The sequence below is a fragment of the Alligator mississippiensis genome, chromosome 2 (assembly GCF_030867095.1).
Source record: "Alligator mississippiensis isolate rAllMis1 chromosome 2, rAllMis1, whole genome shotgun sequence".
Taxonomy (NCBI): Eukaryota; Metazoa; Chordata; order Crocodylia; family Alligatoridae; genus Alligator; species Alligator mississippiensis.
In genome coordinates this window covers 24,693,127-24,714,525 of record NC_081825.1, presented here as the reverse complement: position 1 = coordinate 24,714,525, position 21,399 = coordinate 24,693,127, and the positions used below count along the sequence as shown (strand labels likewise).

At 40.6% G+C, this 21,399-nt stretch overlaps 1 protein-coding gene across 4 annotated transcripts in view; it reads right to left on the bottom strand.

The window, feature by feature from the left end:
• The window catches only part of AFAP1 (actin filament associated protein 1), a 206,325-nt gene that overhangs the window by 143,119 nt on the left and 41,807 nt on the right, over positions 1-21,399 (bottom strand). Inside the window, exon 1 of one of the 4 annotated variants that reach the window (XM_019479320.2) lies at positions 7,131-7,206. The exons of the other annotated variants lie outside the window; for them this stretch is intronic. Within the exon in view, the coding sequence (XP_019334865.1) occupies positions 7,131-7,137 (7 nt within the window). The 5' untranslated portion in view covers positions 7,138-7,206. Of the gene's footprint in view, positions 1-7,130; positions 7,207-21,399 lie in introns of those variants that run through there. 4 annotated transcript variants of the gene reach the window in all.

Here is a 21,399-nt window from a genome sequence, read left to right as displayed (position 1 = left end):
GTAAACACCTGTCAACTGTTGGGAGTGGGGAGGGAGGGAAGAAGAAACAGCCACTGCACAATAGGCATGTACCATTTTCACCTGAATCCAAGAAAACCCTGAATTTAAGACAACCCCCCAGTAATTAGATTCTATTCATGGACATTTATAACAAATTTATAAATGTCCATGAATAGAATCATGAATAGAACCATTAGAGTCTATAAATGGGACATTTATAACAAATTTATAAACATCCCATTTATAGACTCTAAAGGTTGGAGGGTCATCTTAAAATTGTCCTTCCAAGTACTGCAGTGGAAAAAATAGCAGCAGTGGCTCTTTGGCAGCTAGGGGAGGGGGGTGACAGAGAAGGTAGGAGGCAGGTAGTAGAGAGGCGATGATGGGGGGGGGGGGAAGGTCAAGCTGCTTGCACCCTGCTCTCTGCCCAATCCACCACTTGCCCCTGTTGCCTGTCCCACCACTACCTTGGGTCAGCTTCTGCTTACCCTTGCTCTGTGCTAGCAGTTCTGTTCCTGCTCCAGCCTGGGGCATGGAGCATGGCCCCAGCCTGCCCTTGTAGCAGTGGCAGCAATGTGTCTTGGGGCCCGTCCAGAGCTGCTGCTGCCACCTGTCCCCCCAGAACCTTGCACTTGATTCCAAAACGAGGAGTTTCCCCACCCCCATGTTAAACGGAGGTTGGACCTCATCTTGGAACTGAGCAAATACTGGGTCCAGCGGGGGTCTACACAGCTCCCCCCAGCACTTCCATTCCAACCTCCTGCCCCAGCCCAAGTCTTCCTCCCCCTCTAGAAGAACCCTGGGGAAACTGCAGGCATGGAAGGCATAATGGAAGTACCATACTCCAGGCTGGGTACTGTACCACTCCCTGGTGTCATTTTGGCACCACTGCAGTCCCCAAAAGGTGAAGGTTTTTCTTAAACCCTTAGCAGTGTACATGTGGACTCTTCTGTCCAGGAACAAGCGTGAAATGGTTCCCAATCAGTGATATTTTTGGAATGGTTCAAATATTACATCTGTCCGCACCTTCAGGTTCACTCTACCATGCTAGTGGCACAACAGTAAGAAACAGGTTGGATGAGGTACAGTCTTCGTGCAATTCAGACAGATCCCCTACCTACAGAAAATACTGCATCAAATGCACATGGCATAAACCAAGAATGGTATTCTGTTATCAAATGTATTCCCCAGACCAAACACTCCAGAACAAAGCTACTCTCTAAACGCACATTTAGAGTTCTAAAAGCTCTAAACTTGTAAATGCAAGGTTTGCTCATACCATAAATACACATCCATTTAACAAGCACGTTTTTTAAAACCTATGGAAAATTAGGCTAGCGCTTCTCCCTTCTTTCTTTTCAAGTTTCTTGTTAAAACTGGAATATGACAGTTCTGAAGTGCATGAAAGAGAAAAGCGATCTTGGTTCCATTAAAATACATCCAAAATTTTGCCATTGACCTCAGTGGTGCTAGGATTTCAAATGATATTTTATCAAGTAAACTCACACACACACACACACACACACACACAGCCTTCTTATCTAAATACACTTGTAACACTTCAAGGTCTATTACAGTATTAAGAAAATGCAGAGAAGAGACAGCTGTTATTTACTCAATAAAGACAAACTACTCCTAAATTTCCAGAGATCATCTTAAGTGGCACTAATCTTTCCTGTAGCACATTTGGATCTATGCTGAGGGACATAGGCCAAAAACAGGCTATCAAAGCAATTTTCACTCCATCTGCCACAGCCACGTGGGGATTAGAATGCACAGCACTTACCATCCAGCTAGCAGAAGCCTGCCTCCAACATGCAATCCAAAGAGCATGTGGAATAATCAACTGCAAAACTACATTTTCCAAAAACAAGCATGAAAGTTGACACGCAGTAATTATGGAACCCAACTATATCAGAAAAGTAATAAGTGTCACAGAGACATTAGATTTTGAAAAGGAAAAAGCAGCCACTTCAGCATTTTGTGGCATGTAACATGCACACAAGTGAAATAAGAGACAATAGCCCCAAAACTGCTTTTCAACTAGGTTTCCAGCAGAGCACCATAGGCAGGACAGCGTGTGTCAATAGCTATTCTTATTAAAGAATAGCTATTCCTTATTGAGGAAGCTTAATGAAAAACACCCTCATTTCTGCAATACATGCACAGACTGAAACTGATTTAATCAGAACCCTATTTCTTTCTGTTTACTGGATTTTAGAACATTGCTTTTTTAGTTGTAATTTAGTTGGCTAAAGAGCTAATCAAATCAGACTCCTTTATTTAGGCAATAGTTATGACATGGGTCTTGAAATAGTATGTTTTAAGTGCTGTATTGCAGTAGCGTATTTAGGGGGCAGCAGTACAGGCAACTGCTCTGGGCGGTCTACTGGGGGTGGGGAGGGTGGGAAACAATTGCTGCTAGTGGCCACACATTTGCTATCAAAGTAGCAACCAGAAGTCATTGCTTCTGCTTTGTCCTGGGAGCTCACCCTGATGCTATATTGTCCTTAGTAGTTGTGTGAAATTCTTTGGTGGAACTTCAGACCTTTATGAAGGAAAGGGGTCTACTCACATGAGATCAGTCACTCATGCACAAAAGTGCTTAAAATGTATGGACTTAAAGCATTAAGTAGTGGTTTCAGCATAACCTTTGAAAGAAAGTCCTGCCAAGCCAGTTACAGTACAGAAAAGCAACAGGTTGTGCCTATGTAAACAAAAAATGAACATGAGCTACCAATGCAATGCTGTAGCTGGCAGAGCTAATCAAACACTGGCATGCATCTATCAAGGCATCTCGAGCAAGGCTAAGGAAGTCATCCTCCTGCTCTACTCAGCCTTGGTAAGACCACAGCTGGAGTACTGTGCCCAGTTCTGGGCGCTACACTTCAGGAAGGATGTGGAGAAGCTCGAGAGAGTCCAAAGGTCAAATGAGACCAGGTCATATGACGTGAGGCTGAAAAACTTGGGACTGCTCAGCCTGGAGAAGAGAAGACTCAGAAGGGACTTGGTGGCAGCCTATATCAGGGGCGTACATCAGGGCCTTGGGGCAGCATCTATTCACCAAAGCCCCTAGGGAAGGACAAGAAACAATGGGCACAAACTGATTGAAGATCGCTTCGGACTGGACACAAGGAAAAACTTCTTTACAAGTCACATGCTGAAGGTTTGGAACAGGCCCCCAGAGGTGGTACAAAAAGCGTCTTGACACTCACCTTGCTTGGGTCATCTGACCCCAGTGGTCTTCCCTGCCCAAGTGCAAAGGGGCTGGACTGGATGGTCTGTAACATCCCTTCCAGCCTCTAACATCTATGAAACTATCTATCAGCATAGGTAGCACACACAAATTAAGCTTTTATTCACCAAGGTTGCATACAACTTCTGACTGTAGTTTCTTGTTGGTAAAGCATTCGTCAAGAGGACTAGATGTACATGCTGTGCCAAAAAGAAGAGTCAGCTGAAAATACACAGATCCTTATGAATCTATTTAAATGCCTTTTAAAAAATTACGAGGTCTGTGTGAAAAGGAATTTTGTGCTTAGGGCTAGGAAAAAAACCCAGTCAAAACACGAAATTAAGATATATTTATGTGAGCGACAATAGCATATGAAACATGCTGTCTTAATGACAACTGTTCAGTAAAACACTCCAGACCCTCATCTGGTATTAATCGCCATAATTTTATTAGCTTTAAAGATGCTAACTTAAATTCAAACCTGTGGAAGATGTGGTCCAATACTGCATTCTCTATAGATACAATTCAAATGTAACATCAAGAAAAAATTAAAATGTGTGTAACAAACATTAAAATAGAAATATCATAAGGCCACTTCTAAAATTACCATCTTCTTGTCTAACCACATCTCATGAATTATGACTATAGATTTCTTGTCTCTTACTCTACTTAATTCAAGTCACTTGCAAGATCCTACATGAAACCTGCTGCCACTGTTTTCATTTCCCCCTGCCCCCTTCCGCTCTACATGCTACCCATTTATTTTGCCTTACAGCTCTCTTGGCTTCCTGCCTTCTGTCATGCTCCCCCATATGTTTGGAACAGTATCCTTCTCTGCAAAACTATCCCACTCTTACCCATGAAATCCCCCTTTAAAACCATTCCTTTCAGCAATTCCTTCAACAATAATCCTCATACTCTCCATTTCCCAACAGTTGTGCCATGTCTGCTCTTGCATCTGTTTTTCCTGTCGACTTTTGGGCCAGATCCCATGAACCATTTCCCAAATAAAGTCTCCCAACTCACATGAATAGTTTCACCGACCTAAATGGAATTAGGGTCTGGGAAAAACACCAGTGTTTGCTGTTAGTTGCTGACATTTAAAACTAGTGATTTTACTTGTGTGCAATATGACGGAAACACACAAACAGTTGCACATCTGTTCAGCCCATCAGGAGCAGGACATGGTAATGAGCATGAGAAATATAGGTCAGCTGTCAGGAAGTTGTAATGTGACCTCACCATTTACTGTACAGAGAAGTACTGTAACAAGTCTAGAAGCTGCCCTATCAGTTGCATCTGTTCACTGCTTGCTTAAAAGCTAGCCCCTTGCAATCTAAAGGCAGCATCTTGCAAATTATTTACCAATCACACAATACCATATTTTCTCACATATAACTCCCCCCTACATACCTTGTCTTTGAAAGACAGAATGAAGAAGAAAAGATTTTTCCAGAGCTGTGTTTGCATTGAGCAGTGACAGTGTCTAATGTTTACCGGACTCATCCTACTTTTCCTTTTTAACTGAAAAGCAAAAACCCTAGAAACTACTGAGGACTGGTCTCCATTAATGAATTTTATGATGCGGAAGAGAGCTCAAGAGTCTCTAGGACTGTGAAATAGGAGGAAAGAGACCAGAAGCAGGAAGCAGGCAGTAAAATGGCCCTAAGATTAGCTTGATTAGTAGAACATTGAGACTATTAAAGAGAAGATGGTTAACATGTGGGGTGAAGAACAATGAGCTATTACATCAATTGACTTCCTCAGCTGCCTGAATATTCGATGCCACTGCTGCACCGTGGAGCAGGAATCAAACCACTGTGCTTCTATTCTGCACAGAAAAATCACCTTCCCTGCTTAGGACACATCCCAATGGGGGAGGGGGAAGCAGGAGATGATTTGGGGGGGGGAGTTTACGTGGTATATCATTAAATACAGTATTTTACAACACTCTAAAAATGCCCAAAATTGTCAATGTTGTCAGACCTAAGACCTAACGGACTTTGCACACAGTACTGCAAAAGAAACATATGCGCTACGGTACACAAGCTGCAATTATATCCCCTATACCCACAATGCTGTGCTGCACTCTCACTTAGGTTTGCATCACTCAATGTGTCCTCTAAGACAATGATTCTCAGCCTGGGGTACCTTGAGATCCCTTTTAGAGTGCCACGGGTTGTAACACAACATTAGCAGGGTTGTGTGTGCAAGCATGATTCACAAGATAAACCCAGAGATTTCTGGGTGTTCTGTGATCTTCCCGTGTTTTTTACAACAGAAAAACTGCTTTACTGCAGTCAGACTAAGAGCTGGCATTTTCCAAGGGTGCCTTGTGTCTAATGAGGGTTGGTTTGGGTTTAAAAAGGTTGAGAACCGTTGTTCTAAAGCAAGAATTGGCAACATACAGCCTGCAGAGCCACTGGATCTGGCACAGAAAGATGCAGGACTTTGCCTGTGCCTGTACCTATGGTGGGGCTGAGCAGCAGCTATATTGGGGCTGGGCAGCTTTAAGCAGGGCTCAGGTCACCACTACTTCTCCCCATGTTTGTGAAATTTGTTAGAACACTGCCCTGGTAAATGATACCCGCTCCATCAGAGAACAAGTACGCCTGTATGCAATGAGTACAGGCAATGTAAGCTTTCTAACGCACTGCCTGATCCCTGACCATATCTCCGAGTGGGAGGATGGTGCTGACCCGACATTGATTCTATCCTTAGCGTTGCTACGCTGCCTTCGTGTTTGCCATTTGGTGTCATGCCACCTATCCTGCCCCCTACCTGACTGCAGACTGACACAGCTAACTACCTCTCTCTCTGCACAGTGTTACCATAAAGGGAAAACTTGTCTAACAGGTTCTGACCAGAGATGTCCACATTCATTTCACAAACATCATTGGTTAGCTGTGAGCACTTCCAATCTAGACTGGTCACCTATATTATCCATTTGTGATGACTGCATGCAATTCTGTGTCACGCTTTTATCCAGGGTGACAGATATCCCTACAGATACATACGAGCCTGAGCAAAATTCATGTGCCACCTCTCTAGTATATTTGGCCACCAGATAATCTCCCAAAAAGCATACTCTACAATATAATGCAAAACACCTTTTGATGAAATGTTATAGCAGCAGTGCTGCCAAATATCCTCCCCTCCAGATCTAAAAGCCAAAAAAGAAAAGCTTAAATATGAATTTCAGTTAGTAGGATGTTAAGATTATTTGTTCATATACTTTGCCTTCTCAGGCCAGGAAACCTGATTGGAAAAGGCTTAAATTATGAATCTGTTGGTTTCACAGTATCATCAAGAAATGTCTACTTCTATAAAAACCATCCCATGGCATCATGACATGAACTAAACTTGTCATGCCCCCAACAGCAGACATATTAGCATGCACCAGCTTTCTGAAAACAGCCTCGGGCAGGACCCAGCTGGTTACAGCCCCGATAGCAATCAGGACCCTGCTGGCTTAGCCAATCACCAGCCAAAACTTATTACACGACGGTAAGAGCTATCAATAGCAAACATTTGAATACTTCCCTCATCTCACCATCTGCTTCTGCTGCTGCTCACTTGAAAATTAATAAGGCTGTTATCTGAAATCACAAGCTACTGCTACATCTGTCTTCCTTAAAATTACAGATAATTATTAGACCATGCTCATGATGGCTCTTGTTACAATACAATACCCTTTAATCCAATGGAGCTCTTTCTGCCTAAGGAAAGGCTACGATGTTTCAGCTGCAATTTTGATTTTTGAATAAAACTGGATTTGTTCTTGGGGATTCATTTTTGCCCACAACAGAAGGGAGGGAGAAAAATCCAGAAACAAACAAAGAGAAAGGCTTGTACCAAAAAGTCTGGATTTCTTTTGAAGGATGTAAGCATGCACCTTTCATTGCAGATAATCGCAGAAACAAGGGAGGACTGCCATCATATAAATGGTATCTACTAGTCCAGCTCTAAGCAGCCAATTCTCACTCCTAGAAATAAAAAGAAAACAAATGAGATCCTCCTAGGATTCATCCCTGATACTTTGCAATTATCAGCTAACTAGAGCAGCATCTAAAGAGATTATTCAAAAGAGGAATCAAAGAAATCTTAAAATCCATAAATATCCCTGATGTTACTATTTTTCTGTATTCCTTAAAATCAGGCAGAAGTCTCAGAGAGGTCAAAAATTATATATATATATATATATTTTTTTTTTTTTAAATAAAGATTATAGCATTACAGATATAAGTACCACTAGAAATAATATCATAAACCTTAGGGAAAAATCTCAAAGGGAAAAATAATCTTCCTCAATTAGGTCCCACTTGACTAGTTGTTTTAACTTAACAGGTACTGTCTGGTTACAATAAACTGATTAAAATGTCTCAGCATACTGAATACTTTGAAGAGACTAAAGTGTATGTTTTCAAGAAAAAACAGTTTATTTACCTGTTAGAAATAACAAGAAAAAAAGAGAAGATGGATTCATCTGCTGGTCCTCAAACGTTAGTAATATTTTGCATTTTGGGTTGTAAACTCCCCAGTGACATGATTAATCCAAGCAAAACAAATAATAAAAAAACTTTACTCATTGAATGCAATTAAAACACTGCTGTTAACAATACAATTTGTCATTTTAGTGTTTATAATACAAATGATACATTTTGGCTTTCAGCTTTTCAGAAGTGTCCAATTAACTGCTAGATGTAATCAAATACATAAAATAGATTAGAAGGCTCCACTGTCCCTAGATCTTCTCCAGTTTTATCCTCCTTTTTCTGATTGGTTATGGTTATAGGCTGCATTGTCAATAAAATAATACAAAATAACCCTCTGCCACACCCTTGTGCAGTACTAATACTTGCCAGTGAAACAATGGTAGATAGAAAGACAAAGAGAAGAACGATCTGTGAAAGAACGGAGATTAGGGCAAGATGATGCCTTTGTTTCCAGAGATGTATCCATACTAGAGAGATGCTCCAAAGGGGTAAGGCTGCCACTGGAAGGAGTGGGAGGAGGAGGAGAAGGGGGAGGAGGAGGGGGAAGAAGAGGAGAAAGAAGCTATTTGGAGTCTATAAACCTTGATAATATCTTTTAAAGAAAAATAAGAGTCTGTCACAGGAAACTTCTTTGTTTCCATAAATGATAAATGATGCAAACTTACATTTGTGATGAGATTTTTTTCCGTGTTTTCTGTTCTCTGTTTGGTTGACACAATTGTGCTTTTTCTTAATTGCTTCTTAATGACATGCAAAGTGATGCAAAAATCCAGTTCTGCCTTCATTCCAGATGTCAATGATGAAAAGTGACAAATGGCCAGATCAAAAAATGAATTACAATGAAGGCAGTAATCTTCTGGGGAAAAAAAGTCTCTGCCCTCCTTTGAGGGACAGCAAATAAATATTAATCGTATGGCATATTTACAGAGTATTTTGTATTTGAAAAGTTCTGTAAAAACAGTGTGATCTTCCTAACTTGTTATGAGGCTGGGAAGCACAACTATTCCAGTTTTACAGATTGGGATACTGAGACAGGCTTAACAAATAAAACTCATCAGTATAGGTCCCATAGCTTAGGTATTTAGAAATGAAATTCAAAAAGTACTCAACATCTGCCCCATAGCTCGGTTTGAAACTATTGGTAAAAATCCCACTGTCGTCAAAGGGAGTTAAGTTAGGCTGACTTCAGAAAACCCAGTTAAAAGATACCAAGGTGGCTGTGAAAAAAATTTTGAAACCTGGACCGTTCGTATATTGACTTCTAGGATCAATGGCTGAAAATACATGCCGGAGTCACAAGAAGAGAGTGAGAGGTTCTACAGGAGTTTAGTGCAAGAAAGCTTAAGTGGGTTTTTTAAAAACATTTGTAAAAAAAAAATAGCGATTTTAAAACCCAAGCAATTTAATACAGACATTTTAAAAATAGTTTCTATAGAACTAGCAATTTCATCCGTGCTAAATATCATAGGGCTCTTCCAGAGACACATTAGTGAATCACTGGGAGAACCAGGGAGAGAATTCAGGAGTTTCAAGTCTACTTTCATGTTGCTTCAAACAGAGAGAGATGTCAGGTGCTTGCAACAATACTGGCAGATTTCTCAGACCATGAGGGCCCCATCTATTTTGAAAAAAATTCAGCAGGCTGCAGTTGCCTGCCTCCGAGCTGTAGGCTCATGGAGGCAGTGGACATCAGCCTTCAATTCTCCATCTTGGTCCAAGCAGCCTAGCCTAAGAGGACTAAATTCACAGGCCACACTTGAACATCTAAACTAAATTCTGTGGTGTAGTAGCTTGCACTCAACTCTAGGACTCAAATAAGCAGTTTGTAAGTGGACTGAATTTAAAAGCAAAAAAATCAATGACCATTTGTGGGGTGGATTAATTAAAAAAAAAAAATAGATTTTACTTGCTATCCTGCATACAGTAAGAAGAGATGTTTCATAATACTAAAAAAACAGCTAAGTGCTGCCAATATTTTCTCCCCCACCAGTAACTGAATACTGTACATGCCAGGAAAGATTCTCACCATATGTGGAGGGAGCTGGCACAAGTCTTGTTCATGATGACAGTTACACAACTCATTTCACAGGCAACATACTGAAAATATATCCCACTGTGTCTGCCAAGCACTTGACTTTGCAACAAGGGCTGGAATAAAGAAGGCAAAAAGTGTCATAACGAGCAAGATTAAAGAAAAAAACCCCAGTGAAATGCTCATTTCAGAATTCCAGATAAAGGTTCTCCGTTTCATTGAAAAAACTGGGGGGGAAATTTTTGAAATGGTGGAAGAGAATGGAGAGAGTTTCAAAATGTACTATATCATTGAATCATTAATTTTGAAAATTCCTTACCACTTATTTTTTAAAACATTTTTTAAAAATAGTAAGCCGTCTTGTAAGACTAGCATTATTCTTCCCAGCTCTTCAGGGAACCAGAGCATTTGAGAAAGTCAGTGTCTGACATGACTGCAATTCAGGAAGTCTTGTTTGTACACAACCTCTCTCTTTCCTCTCCACCATGTATCTTCTGCAAGAACTAGGAGGAAATTATTCAAAAAGCAGTCACTCACTGCTTCTTTTTCTTAAAAAATATATACCTAGTTATTACCCAATATTTTTCAGCTGAAGAACTCTAAAAAGATCAGTATCATTAGTCCCCTTCTACAGAGACACAGACAGGAAAAATGCCTCTCTCAGGATCACCCAGCAGGTACAGAGTAGAGCCAGGAACAGATTCTTACTTTCCTAGGTCTCAATCAACTGGCCACACTGCCTCTGGCAGATGGTCAGCTAACTTAATTGCTCTGTTTTCTATAGTATCACTTGATGAAGAACTTGCAAGGAGTGTGGTTTTTCAAGATGCAAGTTTTCTCCAGCATTCCAGATCTTGATCTGATCTGCAATTTAGGAGTCCCGATACCTAAATGTAGCAGCACTCTTTGTCGGAGTGGTTATGCTCTTCTTCAAGCAGAAGCTACCTACTCTCCAATAAGCCAAAAATCTTTTGCACCAGGCAGCTCCAGTAAGCTGACAGAATAGGAAGGAAGATACTTTTGCTTAAACATCAATTTGGAAAGTCTAGTGAAGCAGTAAAACACTTCACTGCATGAGACTATACAGCCTTTTGCTTGATCCTCCAATTAAATGAACAAACTGCAGCTGAAAAGACGAGAAAGGTCTGCTGGAAAACCATTAAAAAGGAGAAGACCATTAACCCTCCATAGATATGGAGGGAAGAGTAATTAACAGGAATACGGTAGTTTATAAGGAGCCATGAAGTCCATTGACTCCATAAGTGCTGCCTGAATAGAAAAGACACTGTTGCTGCCAGGCAGTTGCTTTTAAATTTTGGGTGGAGTAGGAATTAAAGGGGGGTGCATCCTGCTGAGTCTGCCCCTGCTAGACTCCACTCCTCGCTCCATGCAGCTGCCGGAAGGAAAAGAAAAAGAAAAAGAAAAAGAAGCAGCAGCCATCTTACAACACCACCATGCTTCTATTTTGGGCAAAATACCAGCTTTCCCACTTAAGACATGTACCCCAATTCTGGAAAGCTAATATATTTGACTGGGTGAAACAGAATACAGGACACCTACTTTCTATTCCTGGATCTGCCTTTGACCTGAAGGATGACCCTTGAGAAAGTCCTGCTTCCTCAACGTGCCTTAGTTTCCCCGGTTGTAAAATGAGGATCATGATGCTGACATCCTTTTTATGTGCCTTAATGTCTACTGAAAAATAGTGCTATATAAGACACAGCTGTTACTAATTAGCATCAGTGATGTGAAACCCATTTCAAATCACAGCGAAAACCACATACAAATGACTACACTTACCAAATAATGGCCTAATTAATATCTTAACTATCAAACATCTCTGAGATATGTATAATCAGAAGTCTGAACACTGGAAGCAGCTAACGGATCTGAAGTTGTCCAGTAAGAAATAAGAAGAAGTCTCTTCCTATTTCTTCTGTTATTTGAGACTTTGTGTAAAAAGAAAAAAAAATTTTTTTTGATAGGAAGTTTGTGTTCCCTGTATTAAGGGAGTGTACAGGAGGGAACAAGACCAAGCCACATTCACAGGATTCTCTGCTAGAATCAGAGGGGTCCAGAAATTATGCGAGAGGCAAGGATTTCTTAGGGTGATATTTTTTATTGGACCAATTGTATAGTTGGGATTAAGTTAGACAATCTTGCAAATGCAAGGCCTGAAGAAGAATGTGTTGCATTCAAAAACTTGTCTGACTCTATCCCAGCTATATAGTTAGGCCAAAAAAGGTATTACCCTAAGAAATCCTTGCTTCTCTTCTAGAATATGAAGTGCACAGAAAGGGTCAGAAAAAGCACTGGTGGTTTGGGTCTAGATCTGCTAGGTGGTCCAGGAAACGGTGAGGTTTTTCCAAATGAACAAATAAATACATATCTTCCAGCCTTCTCCAGTTCAAAGTAAACAGCATAGAGTTAAGTAACTTAAGAACATTAAGGAGAGTCAAAACAAAACAGAGAAAGAGCCTGCAAGGCAGCATGGAGGTACAAATCTTTAAACTGCTGAGTCGGTAGAGTGGGGAAAATGGGAGAAAGCTCACCAAAGTAGCTCTCAAATGCTGCTCTTTACAATGGTGCTTTGACAGAGTTCATATAAAGTACATATACTTTAAGTATGGTTTTTCCTGGTGCTATTTTGCTAGCTGTTCCTCAGGGCTGACCACAAGTTCAAGAGCAAGTTAAACAGCATGTAGCACTCGTATATCTGCCAATTCAGGGAAGTCCTGAACCATCTGGACTAAGAAGTTGGGGGCTATTAATCCAAGGCAATAGGGGCTACAGACTAGGTCCTGCAATAAGCAGTCTGTTTTCTGCTCACTGTGTCCAGTCCTCTACCAACTGGGGTACAAGCAGCCAGAGGGAGGTAGCCATAGCCAGAAGAGATCATAAAGCAGTGATAGGCCAAACTGGCCATACACTTCCAAGTCTCCCTACTCCACCACTCCCAGACACATCCATCTACTTCAGCACCTTCAGGTACCACCTTCAAACATATTTGTCTCTCTTTCATCTCTCTCTCTCCCATTCTGCCCTTTTTCAGGTTTAAGCATGCTAGGTGGAGCCTGCCCGCTCCATGGTGGGGAGCCCCCAGCGCTTCATTCTAGCTCTGACTTGCCTAAATGTCTGTTTAAAATGCCTCAGGATCTGTAATAACAACATACTTAGTCTGTCTGTCCGCACTGTCTAGAGCACTCTGATTGGTTGTTTCAGTAAGCATTGTGATTGGCTGTTGAGACAACTGGAGTGCTCCAGACAGACAGAATAAGCCTATTATTATTATAGATGATTCAGCCTTCAAATGCAACAGTAAAAAGCTCAGCGAAAACATCTACTCAAATGTACAGCTTGCCAATTGAAAAAAAAAAAAAAGCTGTAAAGTGTCACACATTTATCGGGAACACAGCCTTCAGTTCTGGTCAACCCCTCTTCAGGTCTGCAGGAATAAAGGGGTCCAGAGGTGAGCAACAAATGCTCATAACCGGGATGGCACCCAAGCCTGCCTACAAGAGCAAGATTACAACTCAGAGTACCAACCTAATGATATTACTGAACTTATACGCTTCGTCCTCACACACAACTTCACTTTCAATAACCAGCACATGGGTACAGCTATGGGCACCAAAATGCCCTCACAATATGCCATCCTTTTTTATGGGCCACCTGGACAAAGAATTCCTCAAGAACTGCACCATCAAACCCATGCTACACTTAAGATATATAGATGATATCTTCATCATTTGAACCAAAAACCTGTAATCTGATTGATTTCCATCAGAAAGTCAATCATCACCACCAAGACTGTCTCTTGAATACTCCAGCACCAACGTTTCCTTTTTAAACATTATGATCAATATCCAGAATGGTGAAATACAAACCACCATATACAAGAAACCCATGGACCAACCCACATATCTGCACAAAACCAGCAATTAAAACACACCAAGAAAGCTGTAATATACAGTCAAACCCTCCAATACCACCAAATTTGCACTGAGGAGAACACCCACAATCATCACCTTGCAAATCTCAAAAGGACTTTCACCCAACAAGGACACTCCTCTAGAGAAATAGATCGTGCTTTTGAACGAGGCACTCTAATACCACATGAAGAATTGCTGCAGTATAAAATGAAAATGCCAGGAATCGCACTCCATTAGTTATGACATACCATCCTTCCCTGGAACCTATATGGAAAATCCTCAAACAATTGCAACCTCTACTAGAAGACACCATTCTTAAAGAGATCTTTCCAGAATTGCCCATCCTAGCCTTTAAAACAGGCACCAAACCTCCCAACCTCATCACCAGAAGCAAACTTCCTATGGACCAAAGCACACCAAATGGATCCAGACCATGCCAGGATAAGGAATGTAAAACCTGCCAACACATTTCCACCACTCCCACAATAACTACACACCACAACAGAGCCATCACCATTCCTGGATCTTACACCTGCACCTCCAGAAATGTAATACATCTCATCCAGGGCACTTAATGCCCTCATGGCAAATACATAGGAGAAAACAAATAACAACTGTGTACCAGAATGAACACACACTGAAAATCTATCAAAGACAAAAATACCCAACTACCTGTGGGTGCCCACTTCTCACAAGACAACCACTCACTCTCCCAGCTCTCAGTTCTAATCCTCAAAGGAAATTTACAAAATACTTTTTGTAGATGAGCCTACGAACTTCACTTCATAAATCTACTGGATATAAAAAATCATGGACTACAACATAGACATTAGATTTATGTCACATTATAACCTGCCTGACATCAAATAATTCCAGGTAACTTCTCTACATTTTACCAGCTACATTCTGTCACCAGGTCAACATTCCCCTCTTGCCCCCTACCTACCTGTCTCGCACCTATTAACTTCTATCCCCTCTGATCTTCCCTGCCACACATCTGCATTTTCACAGACTTGCATATTGCCTTATGCTTCTGTTCTACCCAGAAGTGTACACAACACCAACAGACTCTCCCTATGCCTGAAAAGGGTGTTTGTGCCCAAAAGCTTGTAAAGAACATTTTTCCAAGTATTTAGTTGGTTTAATTAAAGATATCACATTTATCCAAAGAATCTTGTCTTCCTATAACAACATAGAAACACTTCCTTTTGTAGAGAAGCAGAAAGCCTGGGCTTATTTTGTTTTAAAAAGAGGTAATAAGTACATGGACAATTTTTTCCTCCCAGGTGAACAAAAAAACCTCCACAAACTAGAAGGAAAGAAGAATGAATGCCAGTGTTCTGGCTCAAACAAACTCTACTAGCATTGAAGCCATGTTTATATAAACCCAGCTCTGTTGGACAGGACATGTTATAAGGATGTGAGACAACCAATCCCCAAAACAAGTCCTATACTCTCAATACACTGATCATCACCGCAGTAGAGATGGGAAAAAGAAGAGATTCAAGGACATGCTGAAGGCCAGTCTGAAGAAATATATTAACATCAATACCTGGGAGACTGAGCCATCCCCAATGACACCATGATGTATGGCATCAATCATTGTGAGCACAGGACAGAGAGACAAAGGAAAACAGATGCAACCTGACATCACACGGATCTATTCCTTCCTCCCAGAACTATTTGCCACATCAGCAGTTGAACATACAGATCTTGGATCAGCCTCCTCAGTCATCTATGGACTCACCAATGCTTTCCCTATTTACTGGAAGACTGTCATCCTTGCATTAAGGGATTGCCAACAACAAATAAGCACATACACAATCATGGAAAACATTCAAAATAGGGCACGCCTTTCACTCTTCCTAATAATTTAGGAGCACGGAGATAGTTAACAACATTGGAATACAATAATATGTAAAATTTGTCCAGGGAATTTTTGTTTTCTTGCATGTGGAAAATTTACGGGCATAAAATGCAACTTTTTATAGACAAGAGAATAATGATATATTATTAACCAAGATTCACCAGTGCTAAAAATGTAAAAGGGCAGTGCTAGAATCTCTCCAATGAAGAATTATAGAACAATGTACCCATAAAAGAAGGTTAATCTTAATCTCTGACAGTCAGAGTTTGGGTTTATAATTTCTCTCTATATACTTTACATATTCATGACTAGAGAGATTATAAACCCAAACCCTGACTGTCAGAGATTAAGATTAACCTTCTTTTATGGGTACATTGTTCTATAATTCTTCATTGGAGAGATTCTAGCACTGCCCTTTTACATTTTTAGCACTGGTGAATCTTGGAGACAGAATGCCTGACTAGATGAACCACTGCTCTGATCTAGTGTAGCCCTTCCTGCACATCCAAAGTGAGGAGTTTTATATTTGGCTTGGTGTGATGACATTTGCAAGTGTTATACCATGGATTCCTAGTATCAGTGATATCAGCTGCTCTTATTTCTGCCTTCGTCACCTAGGCCCAGATTATCAAGAGTGCTTAGCAAATAACTCCTACTGAAATTAGCCAAAAAATCAAAAGATTAAATGTCTTTGAGAATAGTATCTATATATTCATTACTCTGCATGTCTGTCAATTCCATTAGTATTTTATACCCTGTGCAGTCTACGCCTCATGTTTGGCATGCTTACTAGCAGCCTTATTCTCTGCATTCTAATCTCTTACAAATTTGGCATCTCTAACATGACTCTGTACCGCTTCTTTGTGCTGGAACGCCTACAGCCTTATCCTGCACCAGAAAATTTTATTTATTGTTAAACCCTGACAGTGAGGTCAATCTTCCACAAAAACGTAAGACTGGAAAAAAGTCCAAACCCCCTGAGGACCTCCCCATCTAAAAGTTCACTCAGCAGAAAGTCCTCCTGCAAGTTTTGTTTCACTTTCCCCTCTATTTTCTTTGGCACTGGGTAAAACTATGTTTGCTTGTGGATACAAAAGTCTCTTTTATAGCATGAACTGGGTACAGTAAGGCAGATAGAATACTTAGAAGACTCTTTAAACAGCAGTGCAGCATGTGTGCACCTGCTCAACAGTGCCCTTCCCTTGCAACAAACCTGCAGGCATTTATAAGAGCCACCAGGCTATATGTTATGATTCATAAGAACTTCATGGTAGCAGTAAGTGGGAGGGAGAGGTATGAGCGGAGCTCTAGAGGCAGTGTCCACCACCTGAATTAAGACAATGCCTGTTACAACATGGAAACTCTAACATTTGAGCAACAGGGATTGTAGACAGTGCCATGTATGTACACATTGGGAAGACCACTTTAATACTCTGCACTTCCATGGCATTTTGCAGTCAAGGCCCCCAAAGTGTTTCAAATCCATACAATGTGCTTAGTTTGTCAGTTCTTTGGGACACTGGTAAATTCTCTCATCTGCCTAACACAGATATGAAGCACGGAATAGGGTTAGGTGACTTGCTTAACTTCATTTCACAGGAAGGCTGCATCACAGCAGGGAACACAATATTGATCTTTCAACTTGTATTCACGTGTGCTAATCCCCAAAACAGTAATTCTCAATCAGCACGTCACAGCATCCTGGGGTGCCTTGAGAGCCTTTCAAGGATTCTCCAGGATGCTACACAATGTTAGCACTCTGAAGTGTGCAGCCACAATTCACAAGATCGACCCAGAGATTTCAAAGAGGAATCCATAGTGTTAAAAGCATTATGACCTGCTGTGGGTCTTTCTGATGTTTTTGCAACAGAAGAATTGTTCTATTATTTTTCTGTCATCAAAAATCAAGTGAAAACTAATAGCTGACATTTTCCAAGGGGTGCCTTGAGTCTAGTACAGTAGAGAACCACTGCCTTAGATTAGAACATCGTTCCTGTTTTTTCAGCTATTTAGTGGTTAGGAATTTGCCTGGCTCAGAATTCAAGCAGTGAAGGTTCTCAGTCCGCTAGAGACAAAGATTTCCTACTGCATCTCCCCCTTATTCTGGAGTGAGAACTTAATTCAGTCTCCATGACACTGTCACTTCTGTTGATAATACTAGCAAAGGTACCAGTTAGTAACAAAGTTCATTATCATGACATTCTGTAGGAACCAACTATCAACTCATTTTATAAATACAAGTTTAGTGGGTTTTTATATAGCAATGATTTGTAGGCAATGATTTGAAGTAAGCCAAAAGGTAAGCCAGTGATGTTGAGGCTCCTTAATCCATAACTAGTGCCCCAAAAATGTGTTCTTGCTGTTAAGCCAAGCAGGGCATTTTATTTTCAATCACATGGCTGAGATGCATCAATAAAGAATTAGAAAAAGATGATCTGGAAACTTACCACCTAAGTAAGAAAGAAATATCTGCTTCTTGACCACATCTCTTATTTGGAGAAAGCTTTATTTTTTTTAAAAACCATGAATCTCTCATTAATCAAAACACACCTTATTACTCATATCCAGAAGGAAGTGTGACTTTTCAGGAAAGCAATATTTTCTAGTCAGATATTTTCTAATACACCCCAGAAAACGATCATCCCAACAGCTTGATTTGTTAGAGAGCAAATTAAAAGCATCTGATGCAAAATAAACTTCAAGTTTTCCCAGCATCTCACTTTCTGAAGCAGAAATTCAGTTGAGTCAGTTTAAAATACTTATTTAAAAAAAAAAATAAAGAAATGAATTTCTTTAAGTGCACTGCATGTTGAACTGGTGTGTTTATATGGACTAGAACATACATATTTTTGAAGGATGGAAAAAATGAGAGTTCTGGTATCATTTTTGGTAGACTTGCCTTTAATGGTACTAAACTTTATTTTAAAAATTGCTTTCAAAACCTATTAATATATGCTTCCTGAGTAGGTAGGGAAACAAGAATAAAAGAGTTTATCCCATACTATGTTACGGATATTTTAATTAGTTTTGGATTTCAATGGGTAATGAACGGGCTCAATGCTTCACAGGATCTAAACCCAGTATCAGTTTTCGAACCTGAAGTGTGAAATCGAAGTCCACTATTCTGAAATGTTTAGAGCTGGTGTGATACCACCATTCGTGTGCAGAGCTCCAACAAAACAAAAAAAACAGTTTTGAACTGCTTTATCAGGAACCCCAGCATTTAAAAACTGAGGTGTACAAATCCAACAAGTGTTATGCAGGGAGCTTGTGAGAGAGCCAGGAAAAGAAGTATAAACTTTACCCAGGTCACCATCTTCCCAGGGTTATACTATTTATAATATATAGTGCAAAAACCCCTTGTGGCCATATCTGAAAAAAGGACTTAGGTGCCTGAAACAGGATGTAGATAGACTTTAGGTATCATCATGTAGGTGTTTATTCACGTGTATTAAATAAAAACCCCCTCAAATTGATTAATTAATTAAAAGCTCACTTATCAGGTGCCTATCTCTACGAGGTGCCTAAACTGCCTAGACACTTCCTGTTCTGCTTGAAATCTCCCTTAGGTACCTACAGTTCTGCTTCTGCACATACCCTGAACTCCCCTAGTCTGAGCACCTCAGCATCTAGCTCCTGTAGCTCCGTGGGATCCAGAAACTGTGGGAGCAGTGCCCAAGATCTCAGGGGCCTGATCTGGTAGGCATATCCAGAGAACCCCGACAGGACTGGGCAGTCCCTAGCAAGATGCAGTTGAAGCTGCTTTATTTTTAAAACACAGGCAGAGAAGCAAAGGGACGGCAGTGGTGGTATCCACCTTTTATACCTAACTTAGTGGTCAGAGCACATACCTAGGAAATGGAAGGGAACTAGATCCATTGCTCCTCACAACCTCAGAGGGTCCATCTCCCACTTTCCTAACCACTAGGTGCAGTATTGCCAGCTCAGAAAATCCAGACATATGAGGGTTTGATTGGGAGATCACAAGTCTGAGTTATTTTGATTTAGAAATCCCGAGTCTCGTGATTGGCATTACTGGCCAATTGCTGTAGGCAAGTCTGGGTAGGGAGTCATTCTTCATCCCTCCTCTGATTTTGGGCCACTGTGCAGAACAAAATGCAAGATGCATGAGGTAAGAGCTCAAGAGGGAGCATAACTTTGTAGCCTATTCAGTTGGGAATTCAGATGGGAGGGGAAGCCCTGAGTTTTGGTCTCCAATTACAGGATTATTTCTGGGGTTTCTTTTCCTGCAACATTTGTTCAATGGAGATTACAGGGTTGTTGGTCATAGCCATGTTGGTCTAAGGACACCCACTCTTCTTCATAGGAGACTCCCTATGCCTGAAGAAGGGTGACTGCACCTGAAAGCTTGCCAAGAACTTTTTTCCAACTACTCATTTGGTTTAATAAAAGATATCACACATCTACCCAGAGAACCTTGCCACGCTTCTTCAGGCTTCAGGACACTTCGCTGTTGTTCTGAGTTCTCCAGGGTAGAAAAGAAGCTAAGTGTGGTGAGAAGTCTGTGAAAATGTAAATGAGTGGAAGTTTGGAATACAGTGGATAGGGAGAGGAGAGAAGGGAGGGAAGGAAGGGGAGAAAGTGTGTGAAGGAATATGAAAGGCCAGCTTCAATGGAGACGGGAATCCCAGATTCACCCTGTAGGCACCTATCCTCAGAACAGCACAGACTTCCTATGCCTGAAGAAGGGTGATTGTGCCCAAAAGCTTGCAGAGAACTTTTTTCAACTATTCAGTTTGTCTAATAAAAGATATCACATCTATCCAAAGAACTTAGCCTGCTTATGTCCTAAAAATAGGGGTCTGGGCTGAAGAGTCTGAGTGCCTCTAAGCCTCTTCAGTCTTAGGTATGCATGTCCCTTATTGGGACTCAACCCTTACCTATTGGTTAAGATTGCTTCCTAAATAAACCTATCAATACTAATATTATGTTTGAAATAATGCCACTGTGAGCTAATTTTCATGTCTCCGAATGTTTGAAAAATATTCCCTGTTATGCGAAAGGTATTATTATAATAAAATATATCAACTCATAATGGTCTTCTCTATTCAGATTTGTGGCACATTTTGCTTTGTACTAATATTTAAAGTTTAAGTAAAAATGAAATAGATTTTTATGAGAGGAACATCCAACATCAATCTGCAACTGAAGCTCTGTAGGAGTAGAAATTCAAATAAGGGAGCAACGTATTTGGCTAGACATTACCTCTCCCAACATGTTCTTTTCAGTCCTCCAAGACAGAATCCAAAAACTGCTGTCTTAGGGCAGGCAGCTACATCTGTATGAAACCCCAATGAGGGCAGTGGTAAAGCCATCTACCCACGCATGGTCACTTGTGGGATCAGGCCAAATTTGCTGGGTTTAATTGTACAGTCACTCTGCAGCTACTTGGTGCCCAACATTTCTTTTCCCCCTTGCTAAATTCCTTGTTCTTAAGTCAAGAATACAGACATTCAGTATTTTGTTGTGATTATAAAAACCATACATATTTAAAAATATATCCTTCATTATTTGTTAAACTAAAATGCCCTGCATTTTTGATAAATAATCTAAATCCAATTCCTTCACTGTAAACATTGGGACAGAGTTAAGAGTGCTTCAAAAGGTTATGTTAAGAGAACACAGTGCTAGAGAGAGTAAGACAGAGAGAGAGTGAGAGAGAACACGAGGAACTACCGTAATGGAACAATTTCCTTCTATTTGATTTAATATCTGCTTACAGCAATTGAGTTTAAAATTGCAGTCTCCTAAAAATTAGGAGGTCTTGATCCCACAAGATACTTTTCTCCTGAGAAGCACAAAGCCTTCTCCCTAAC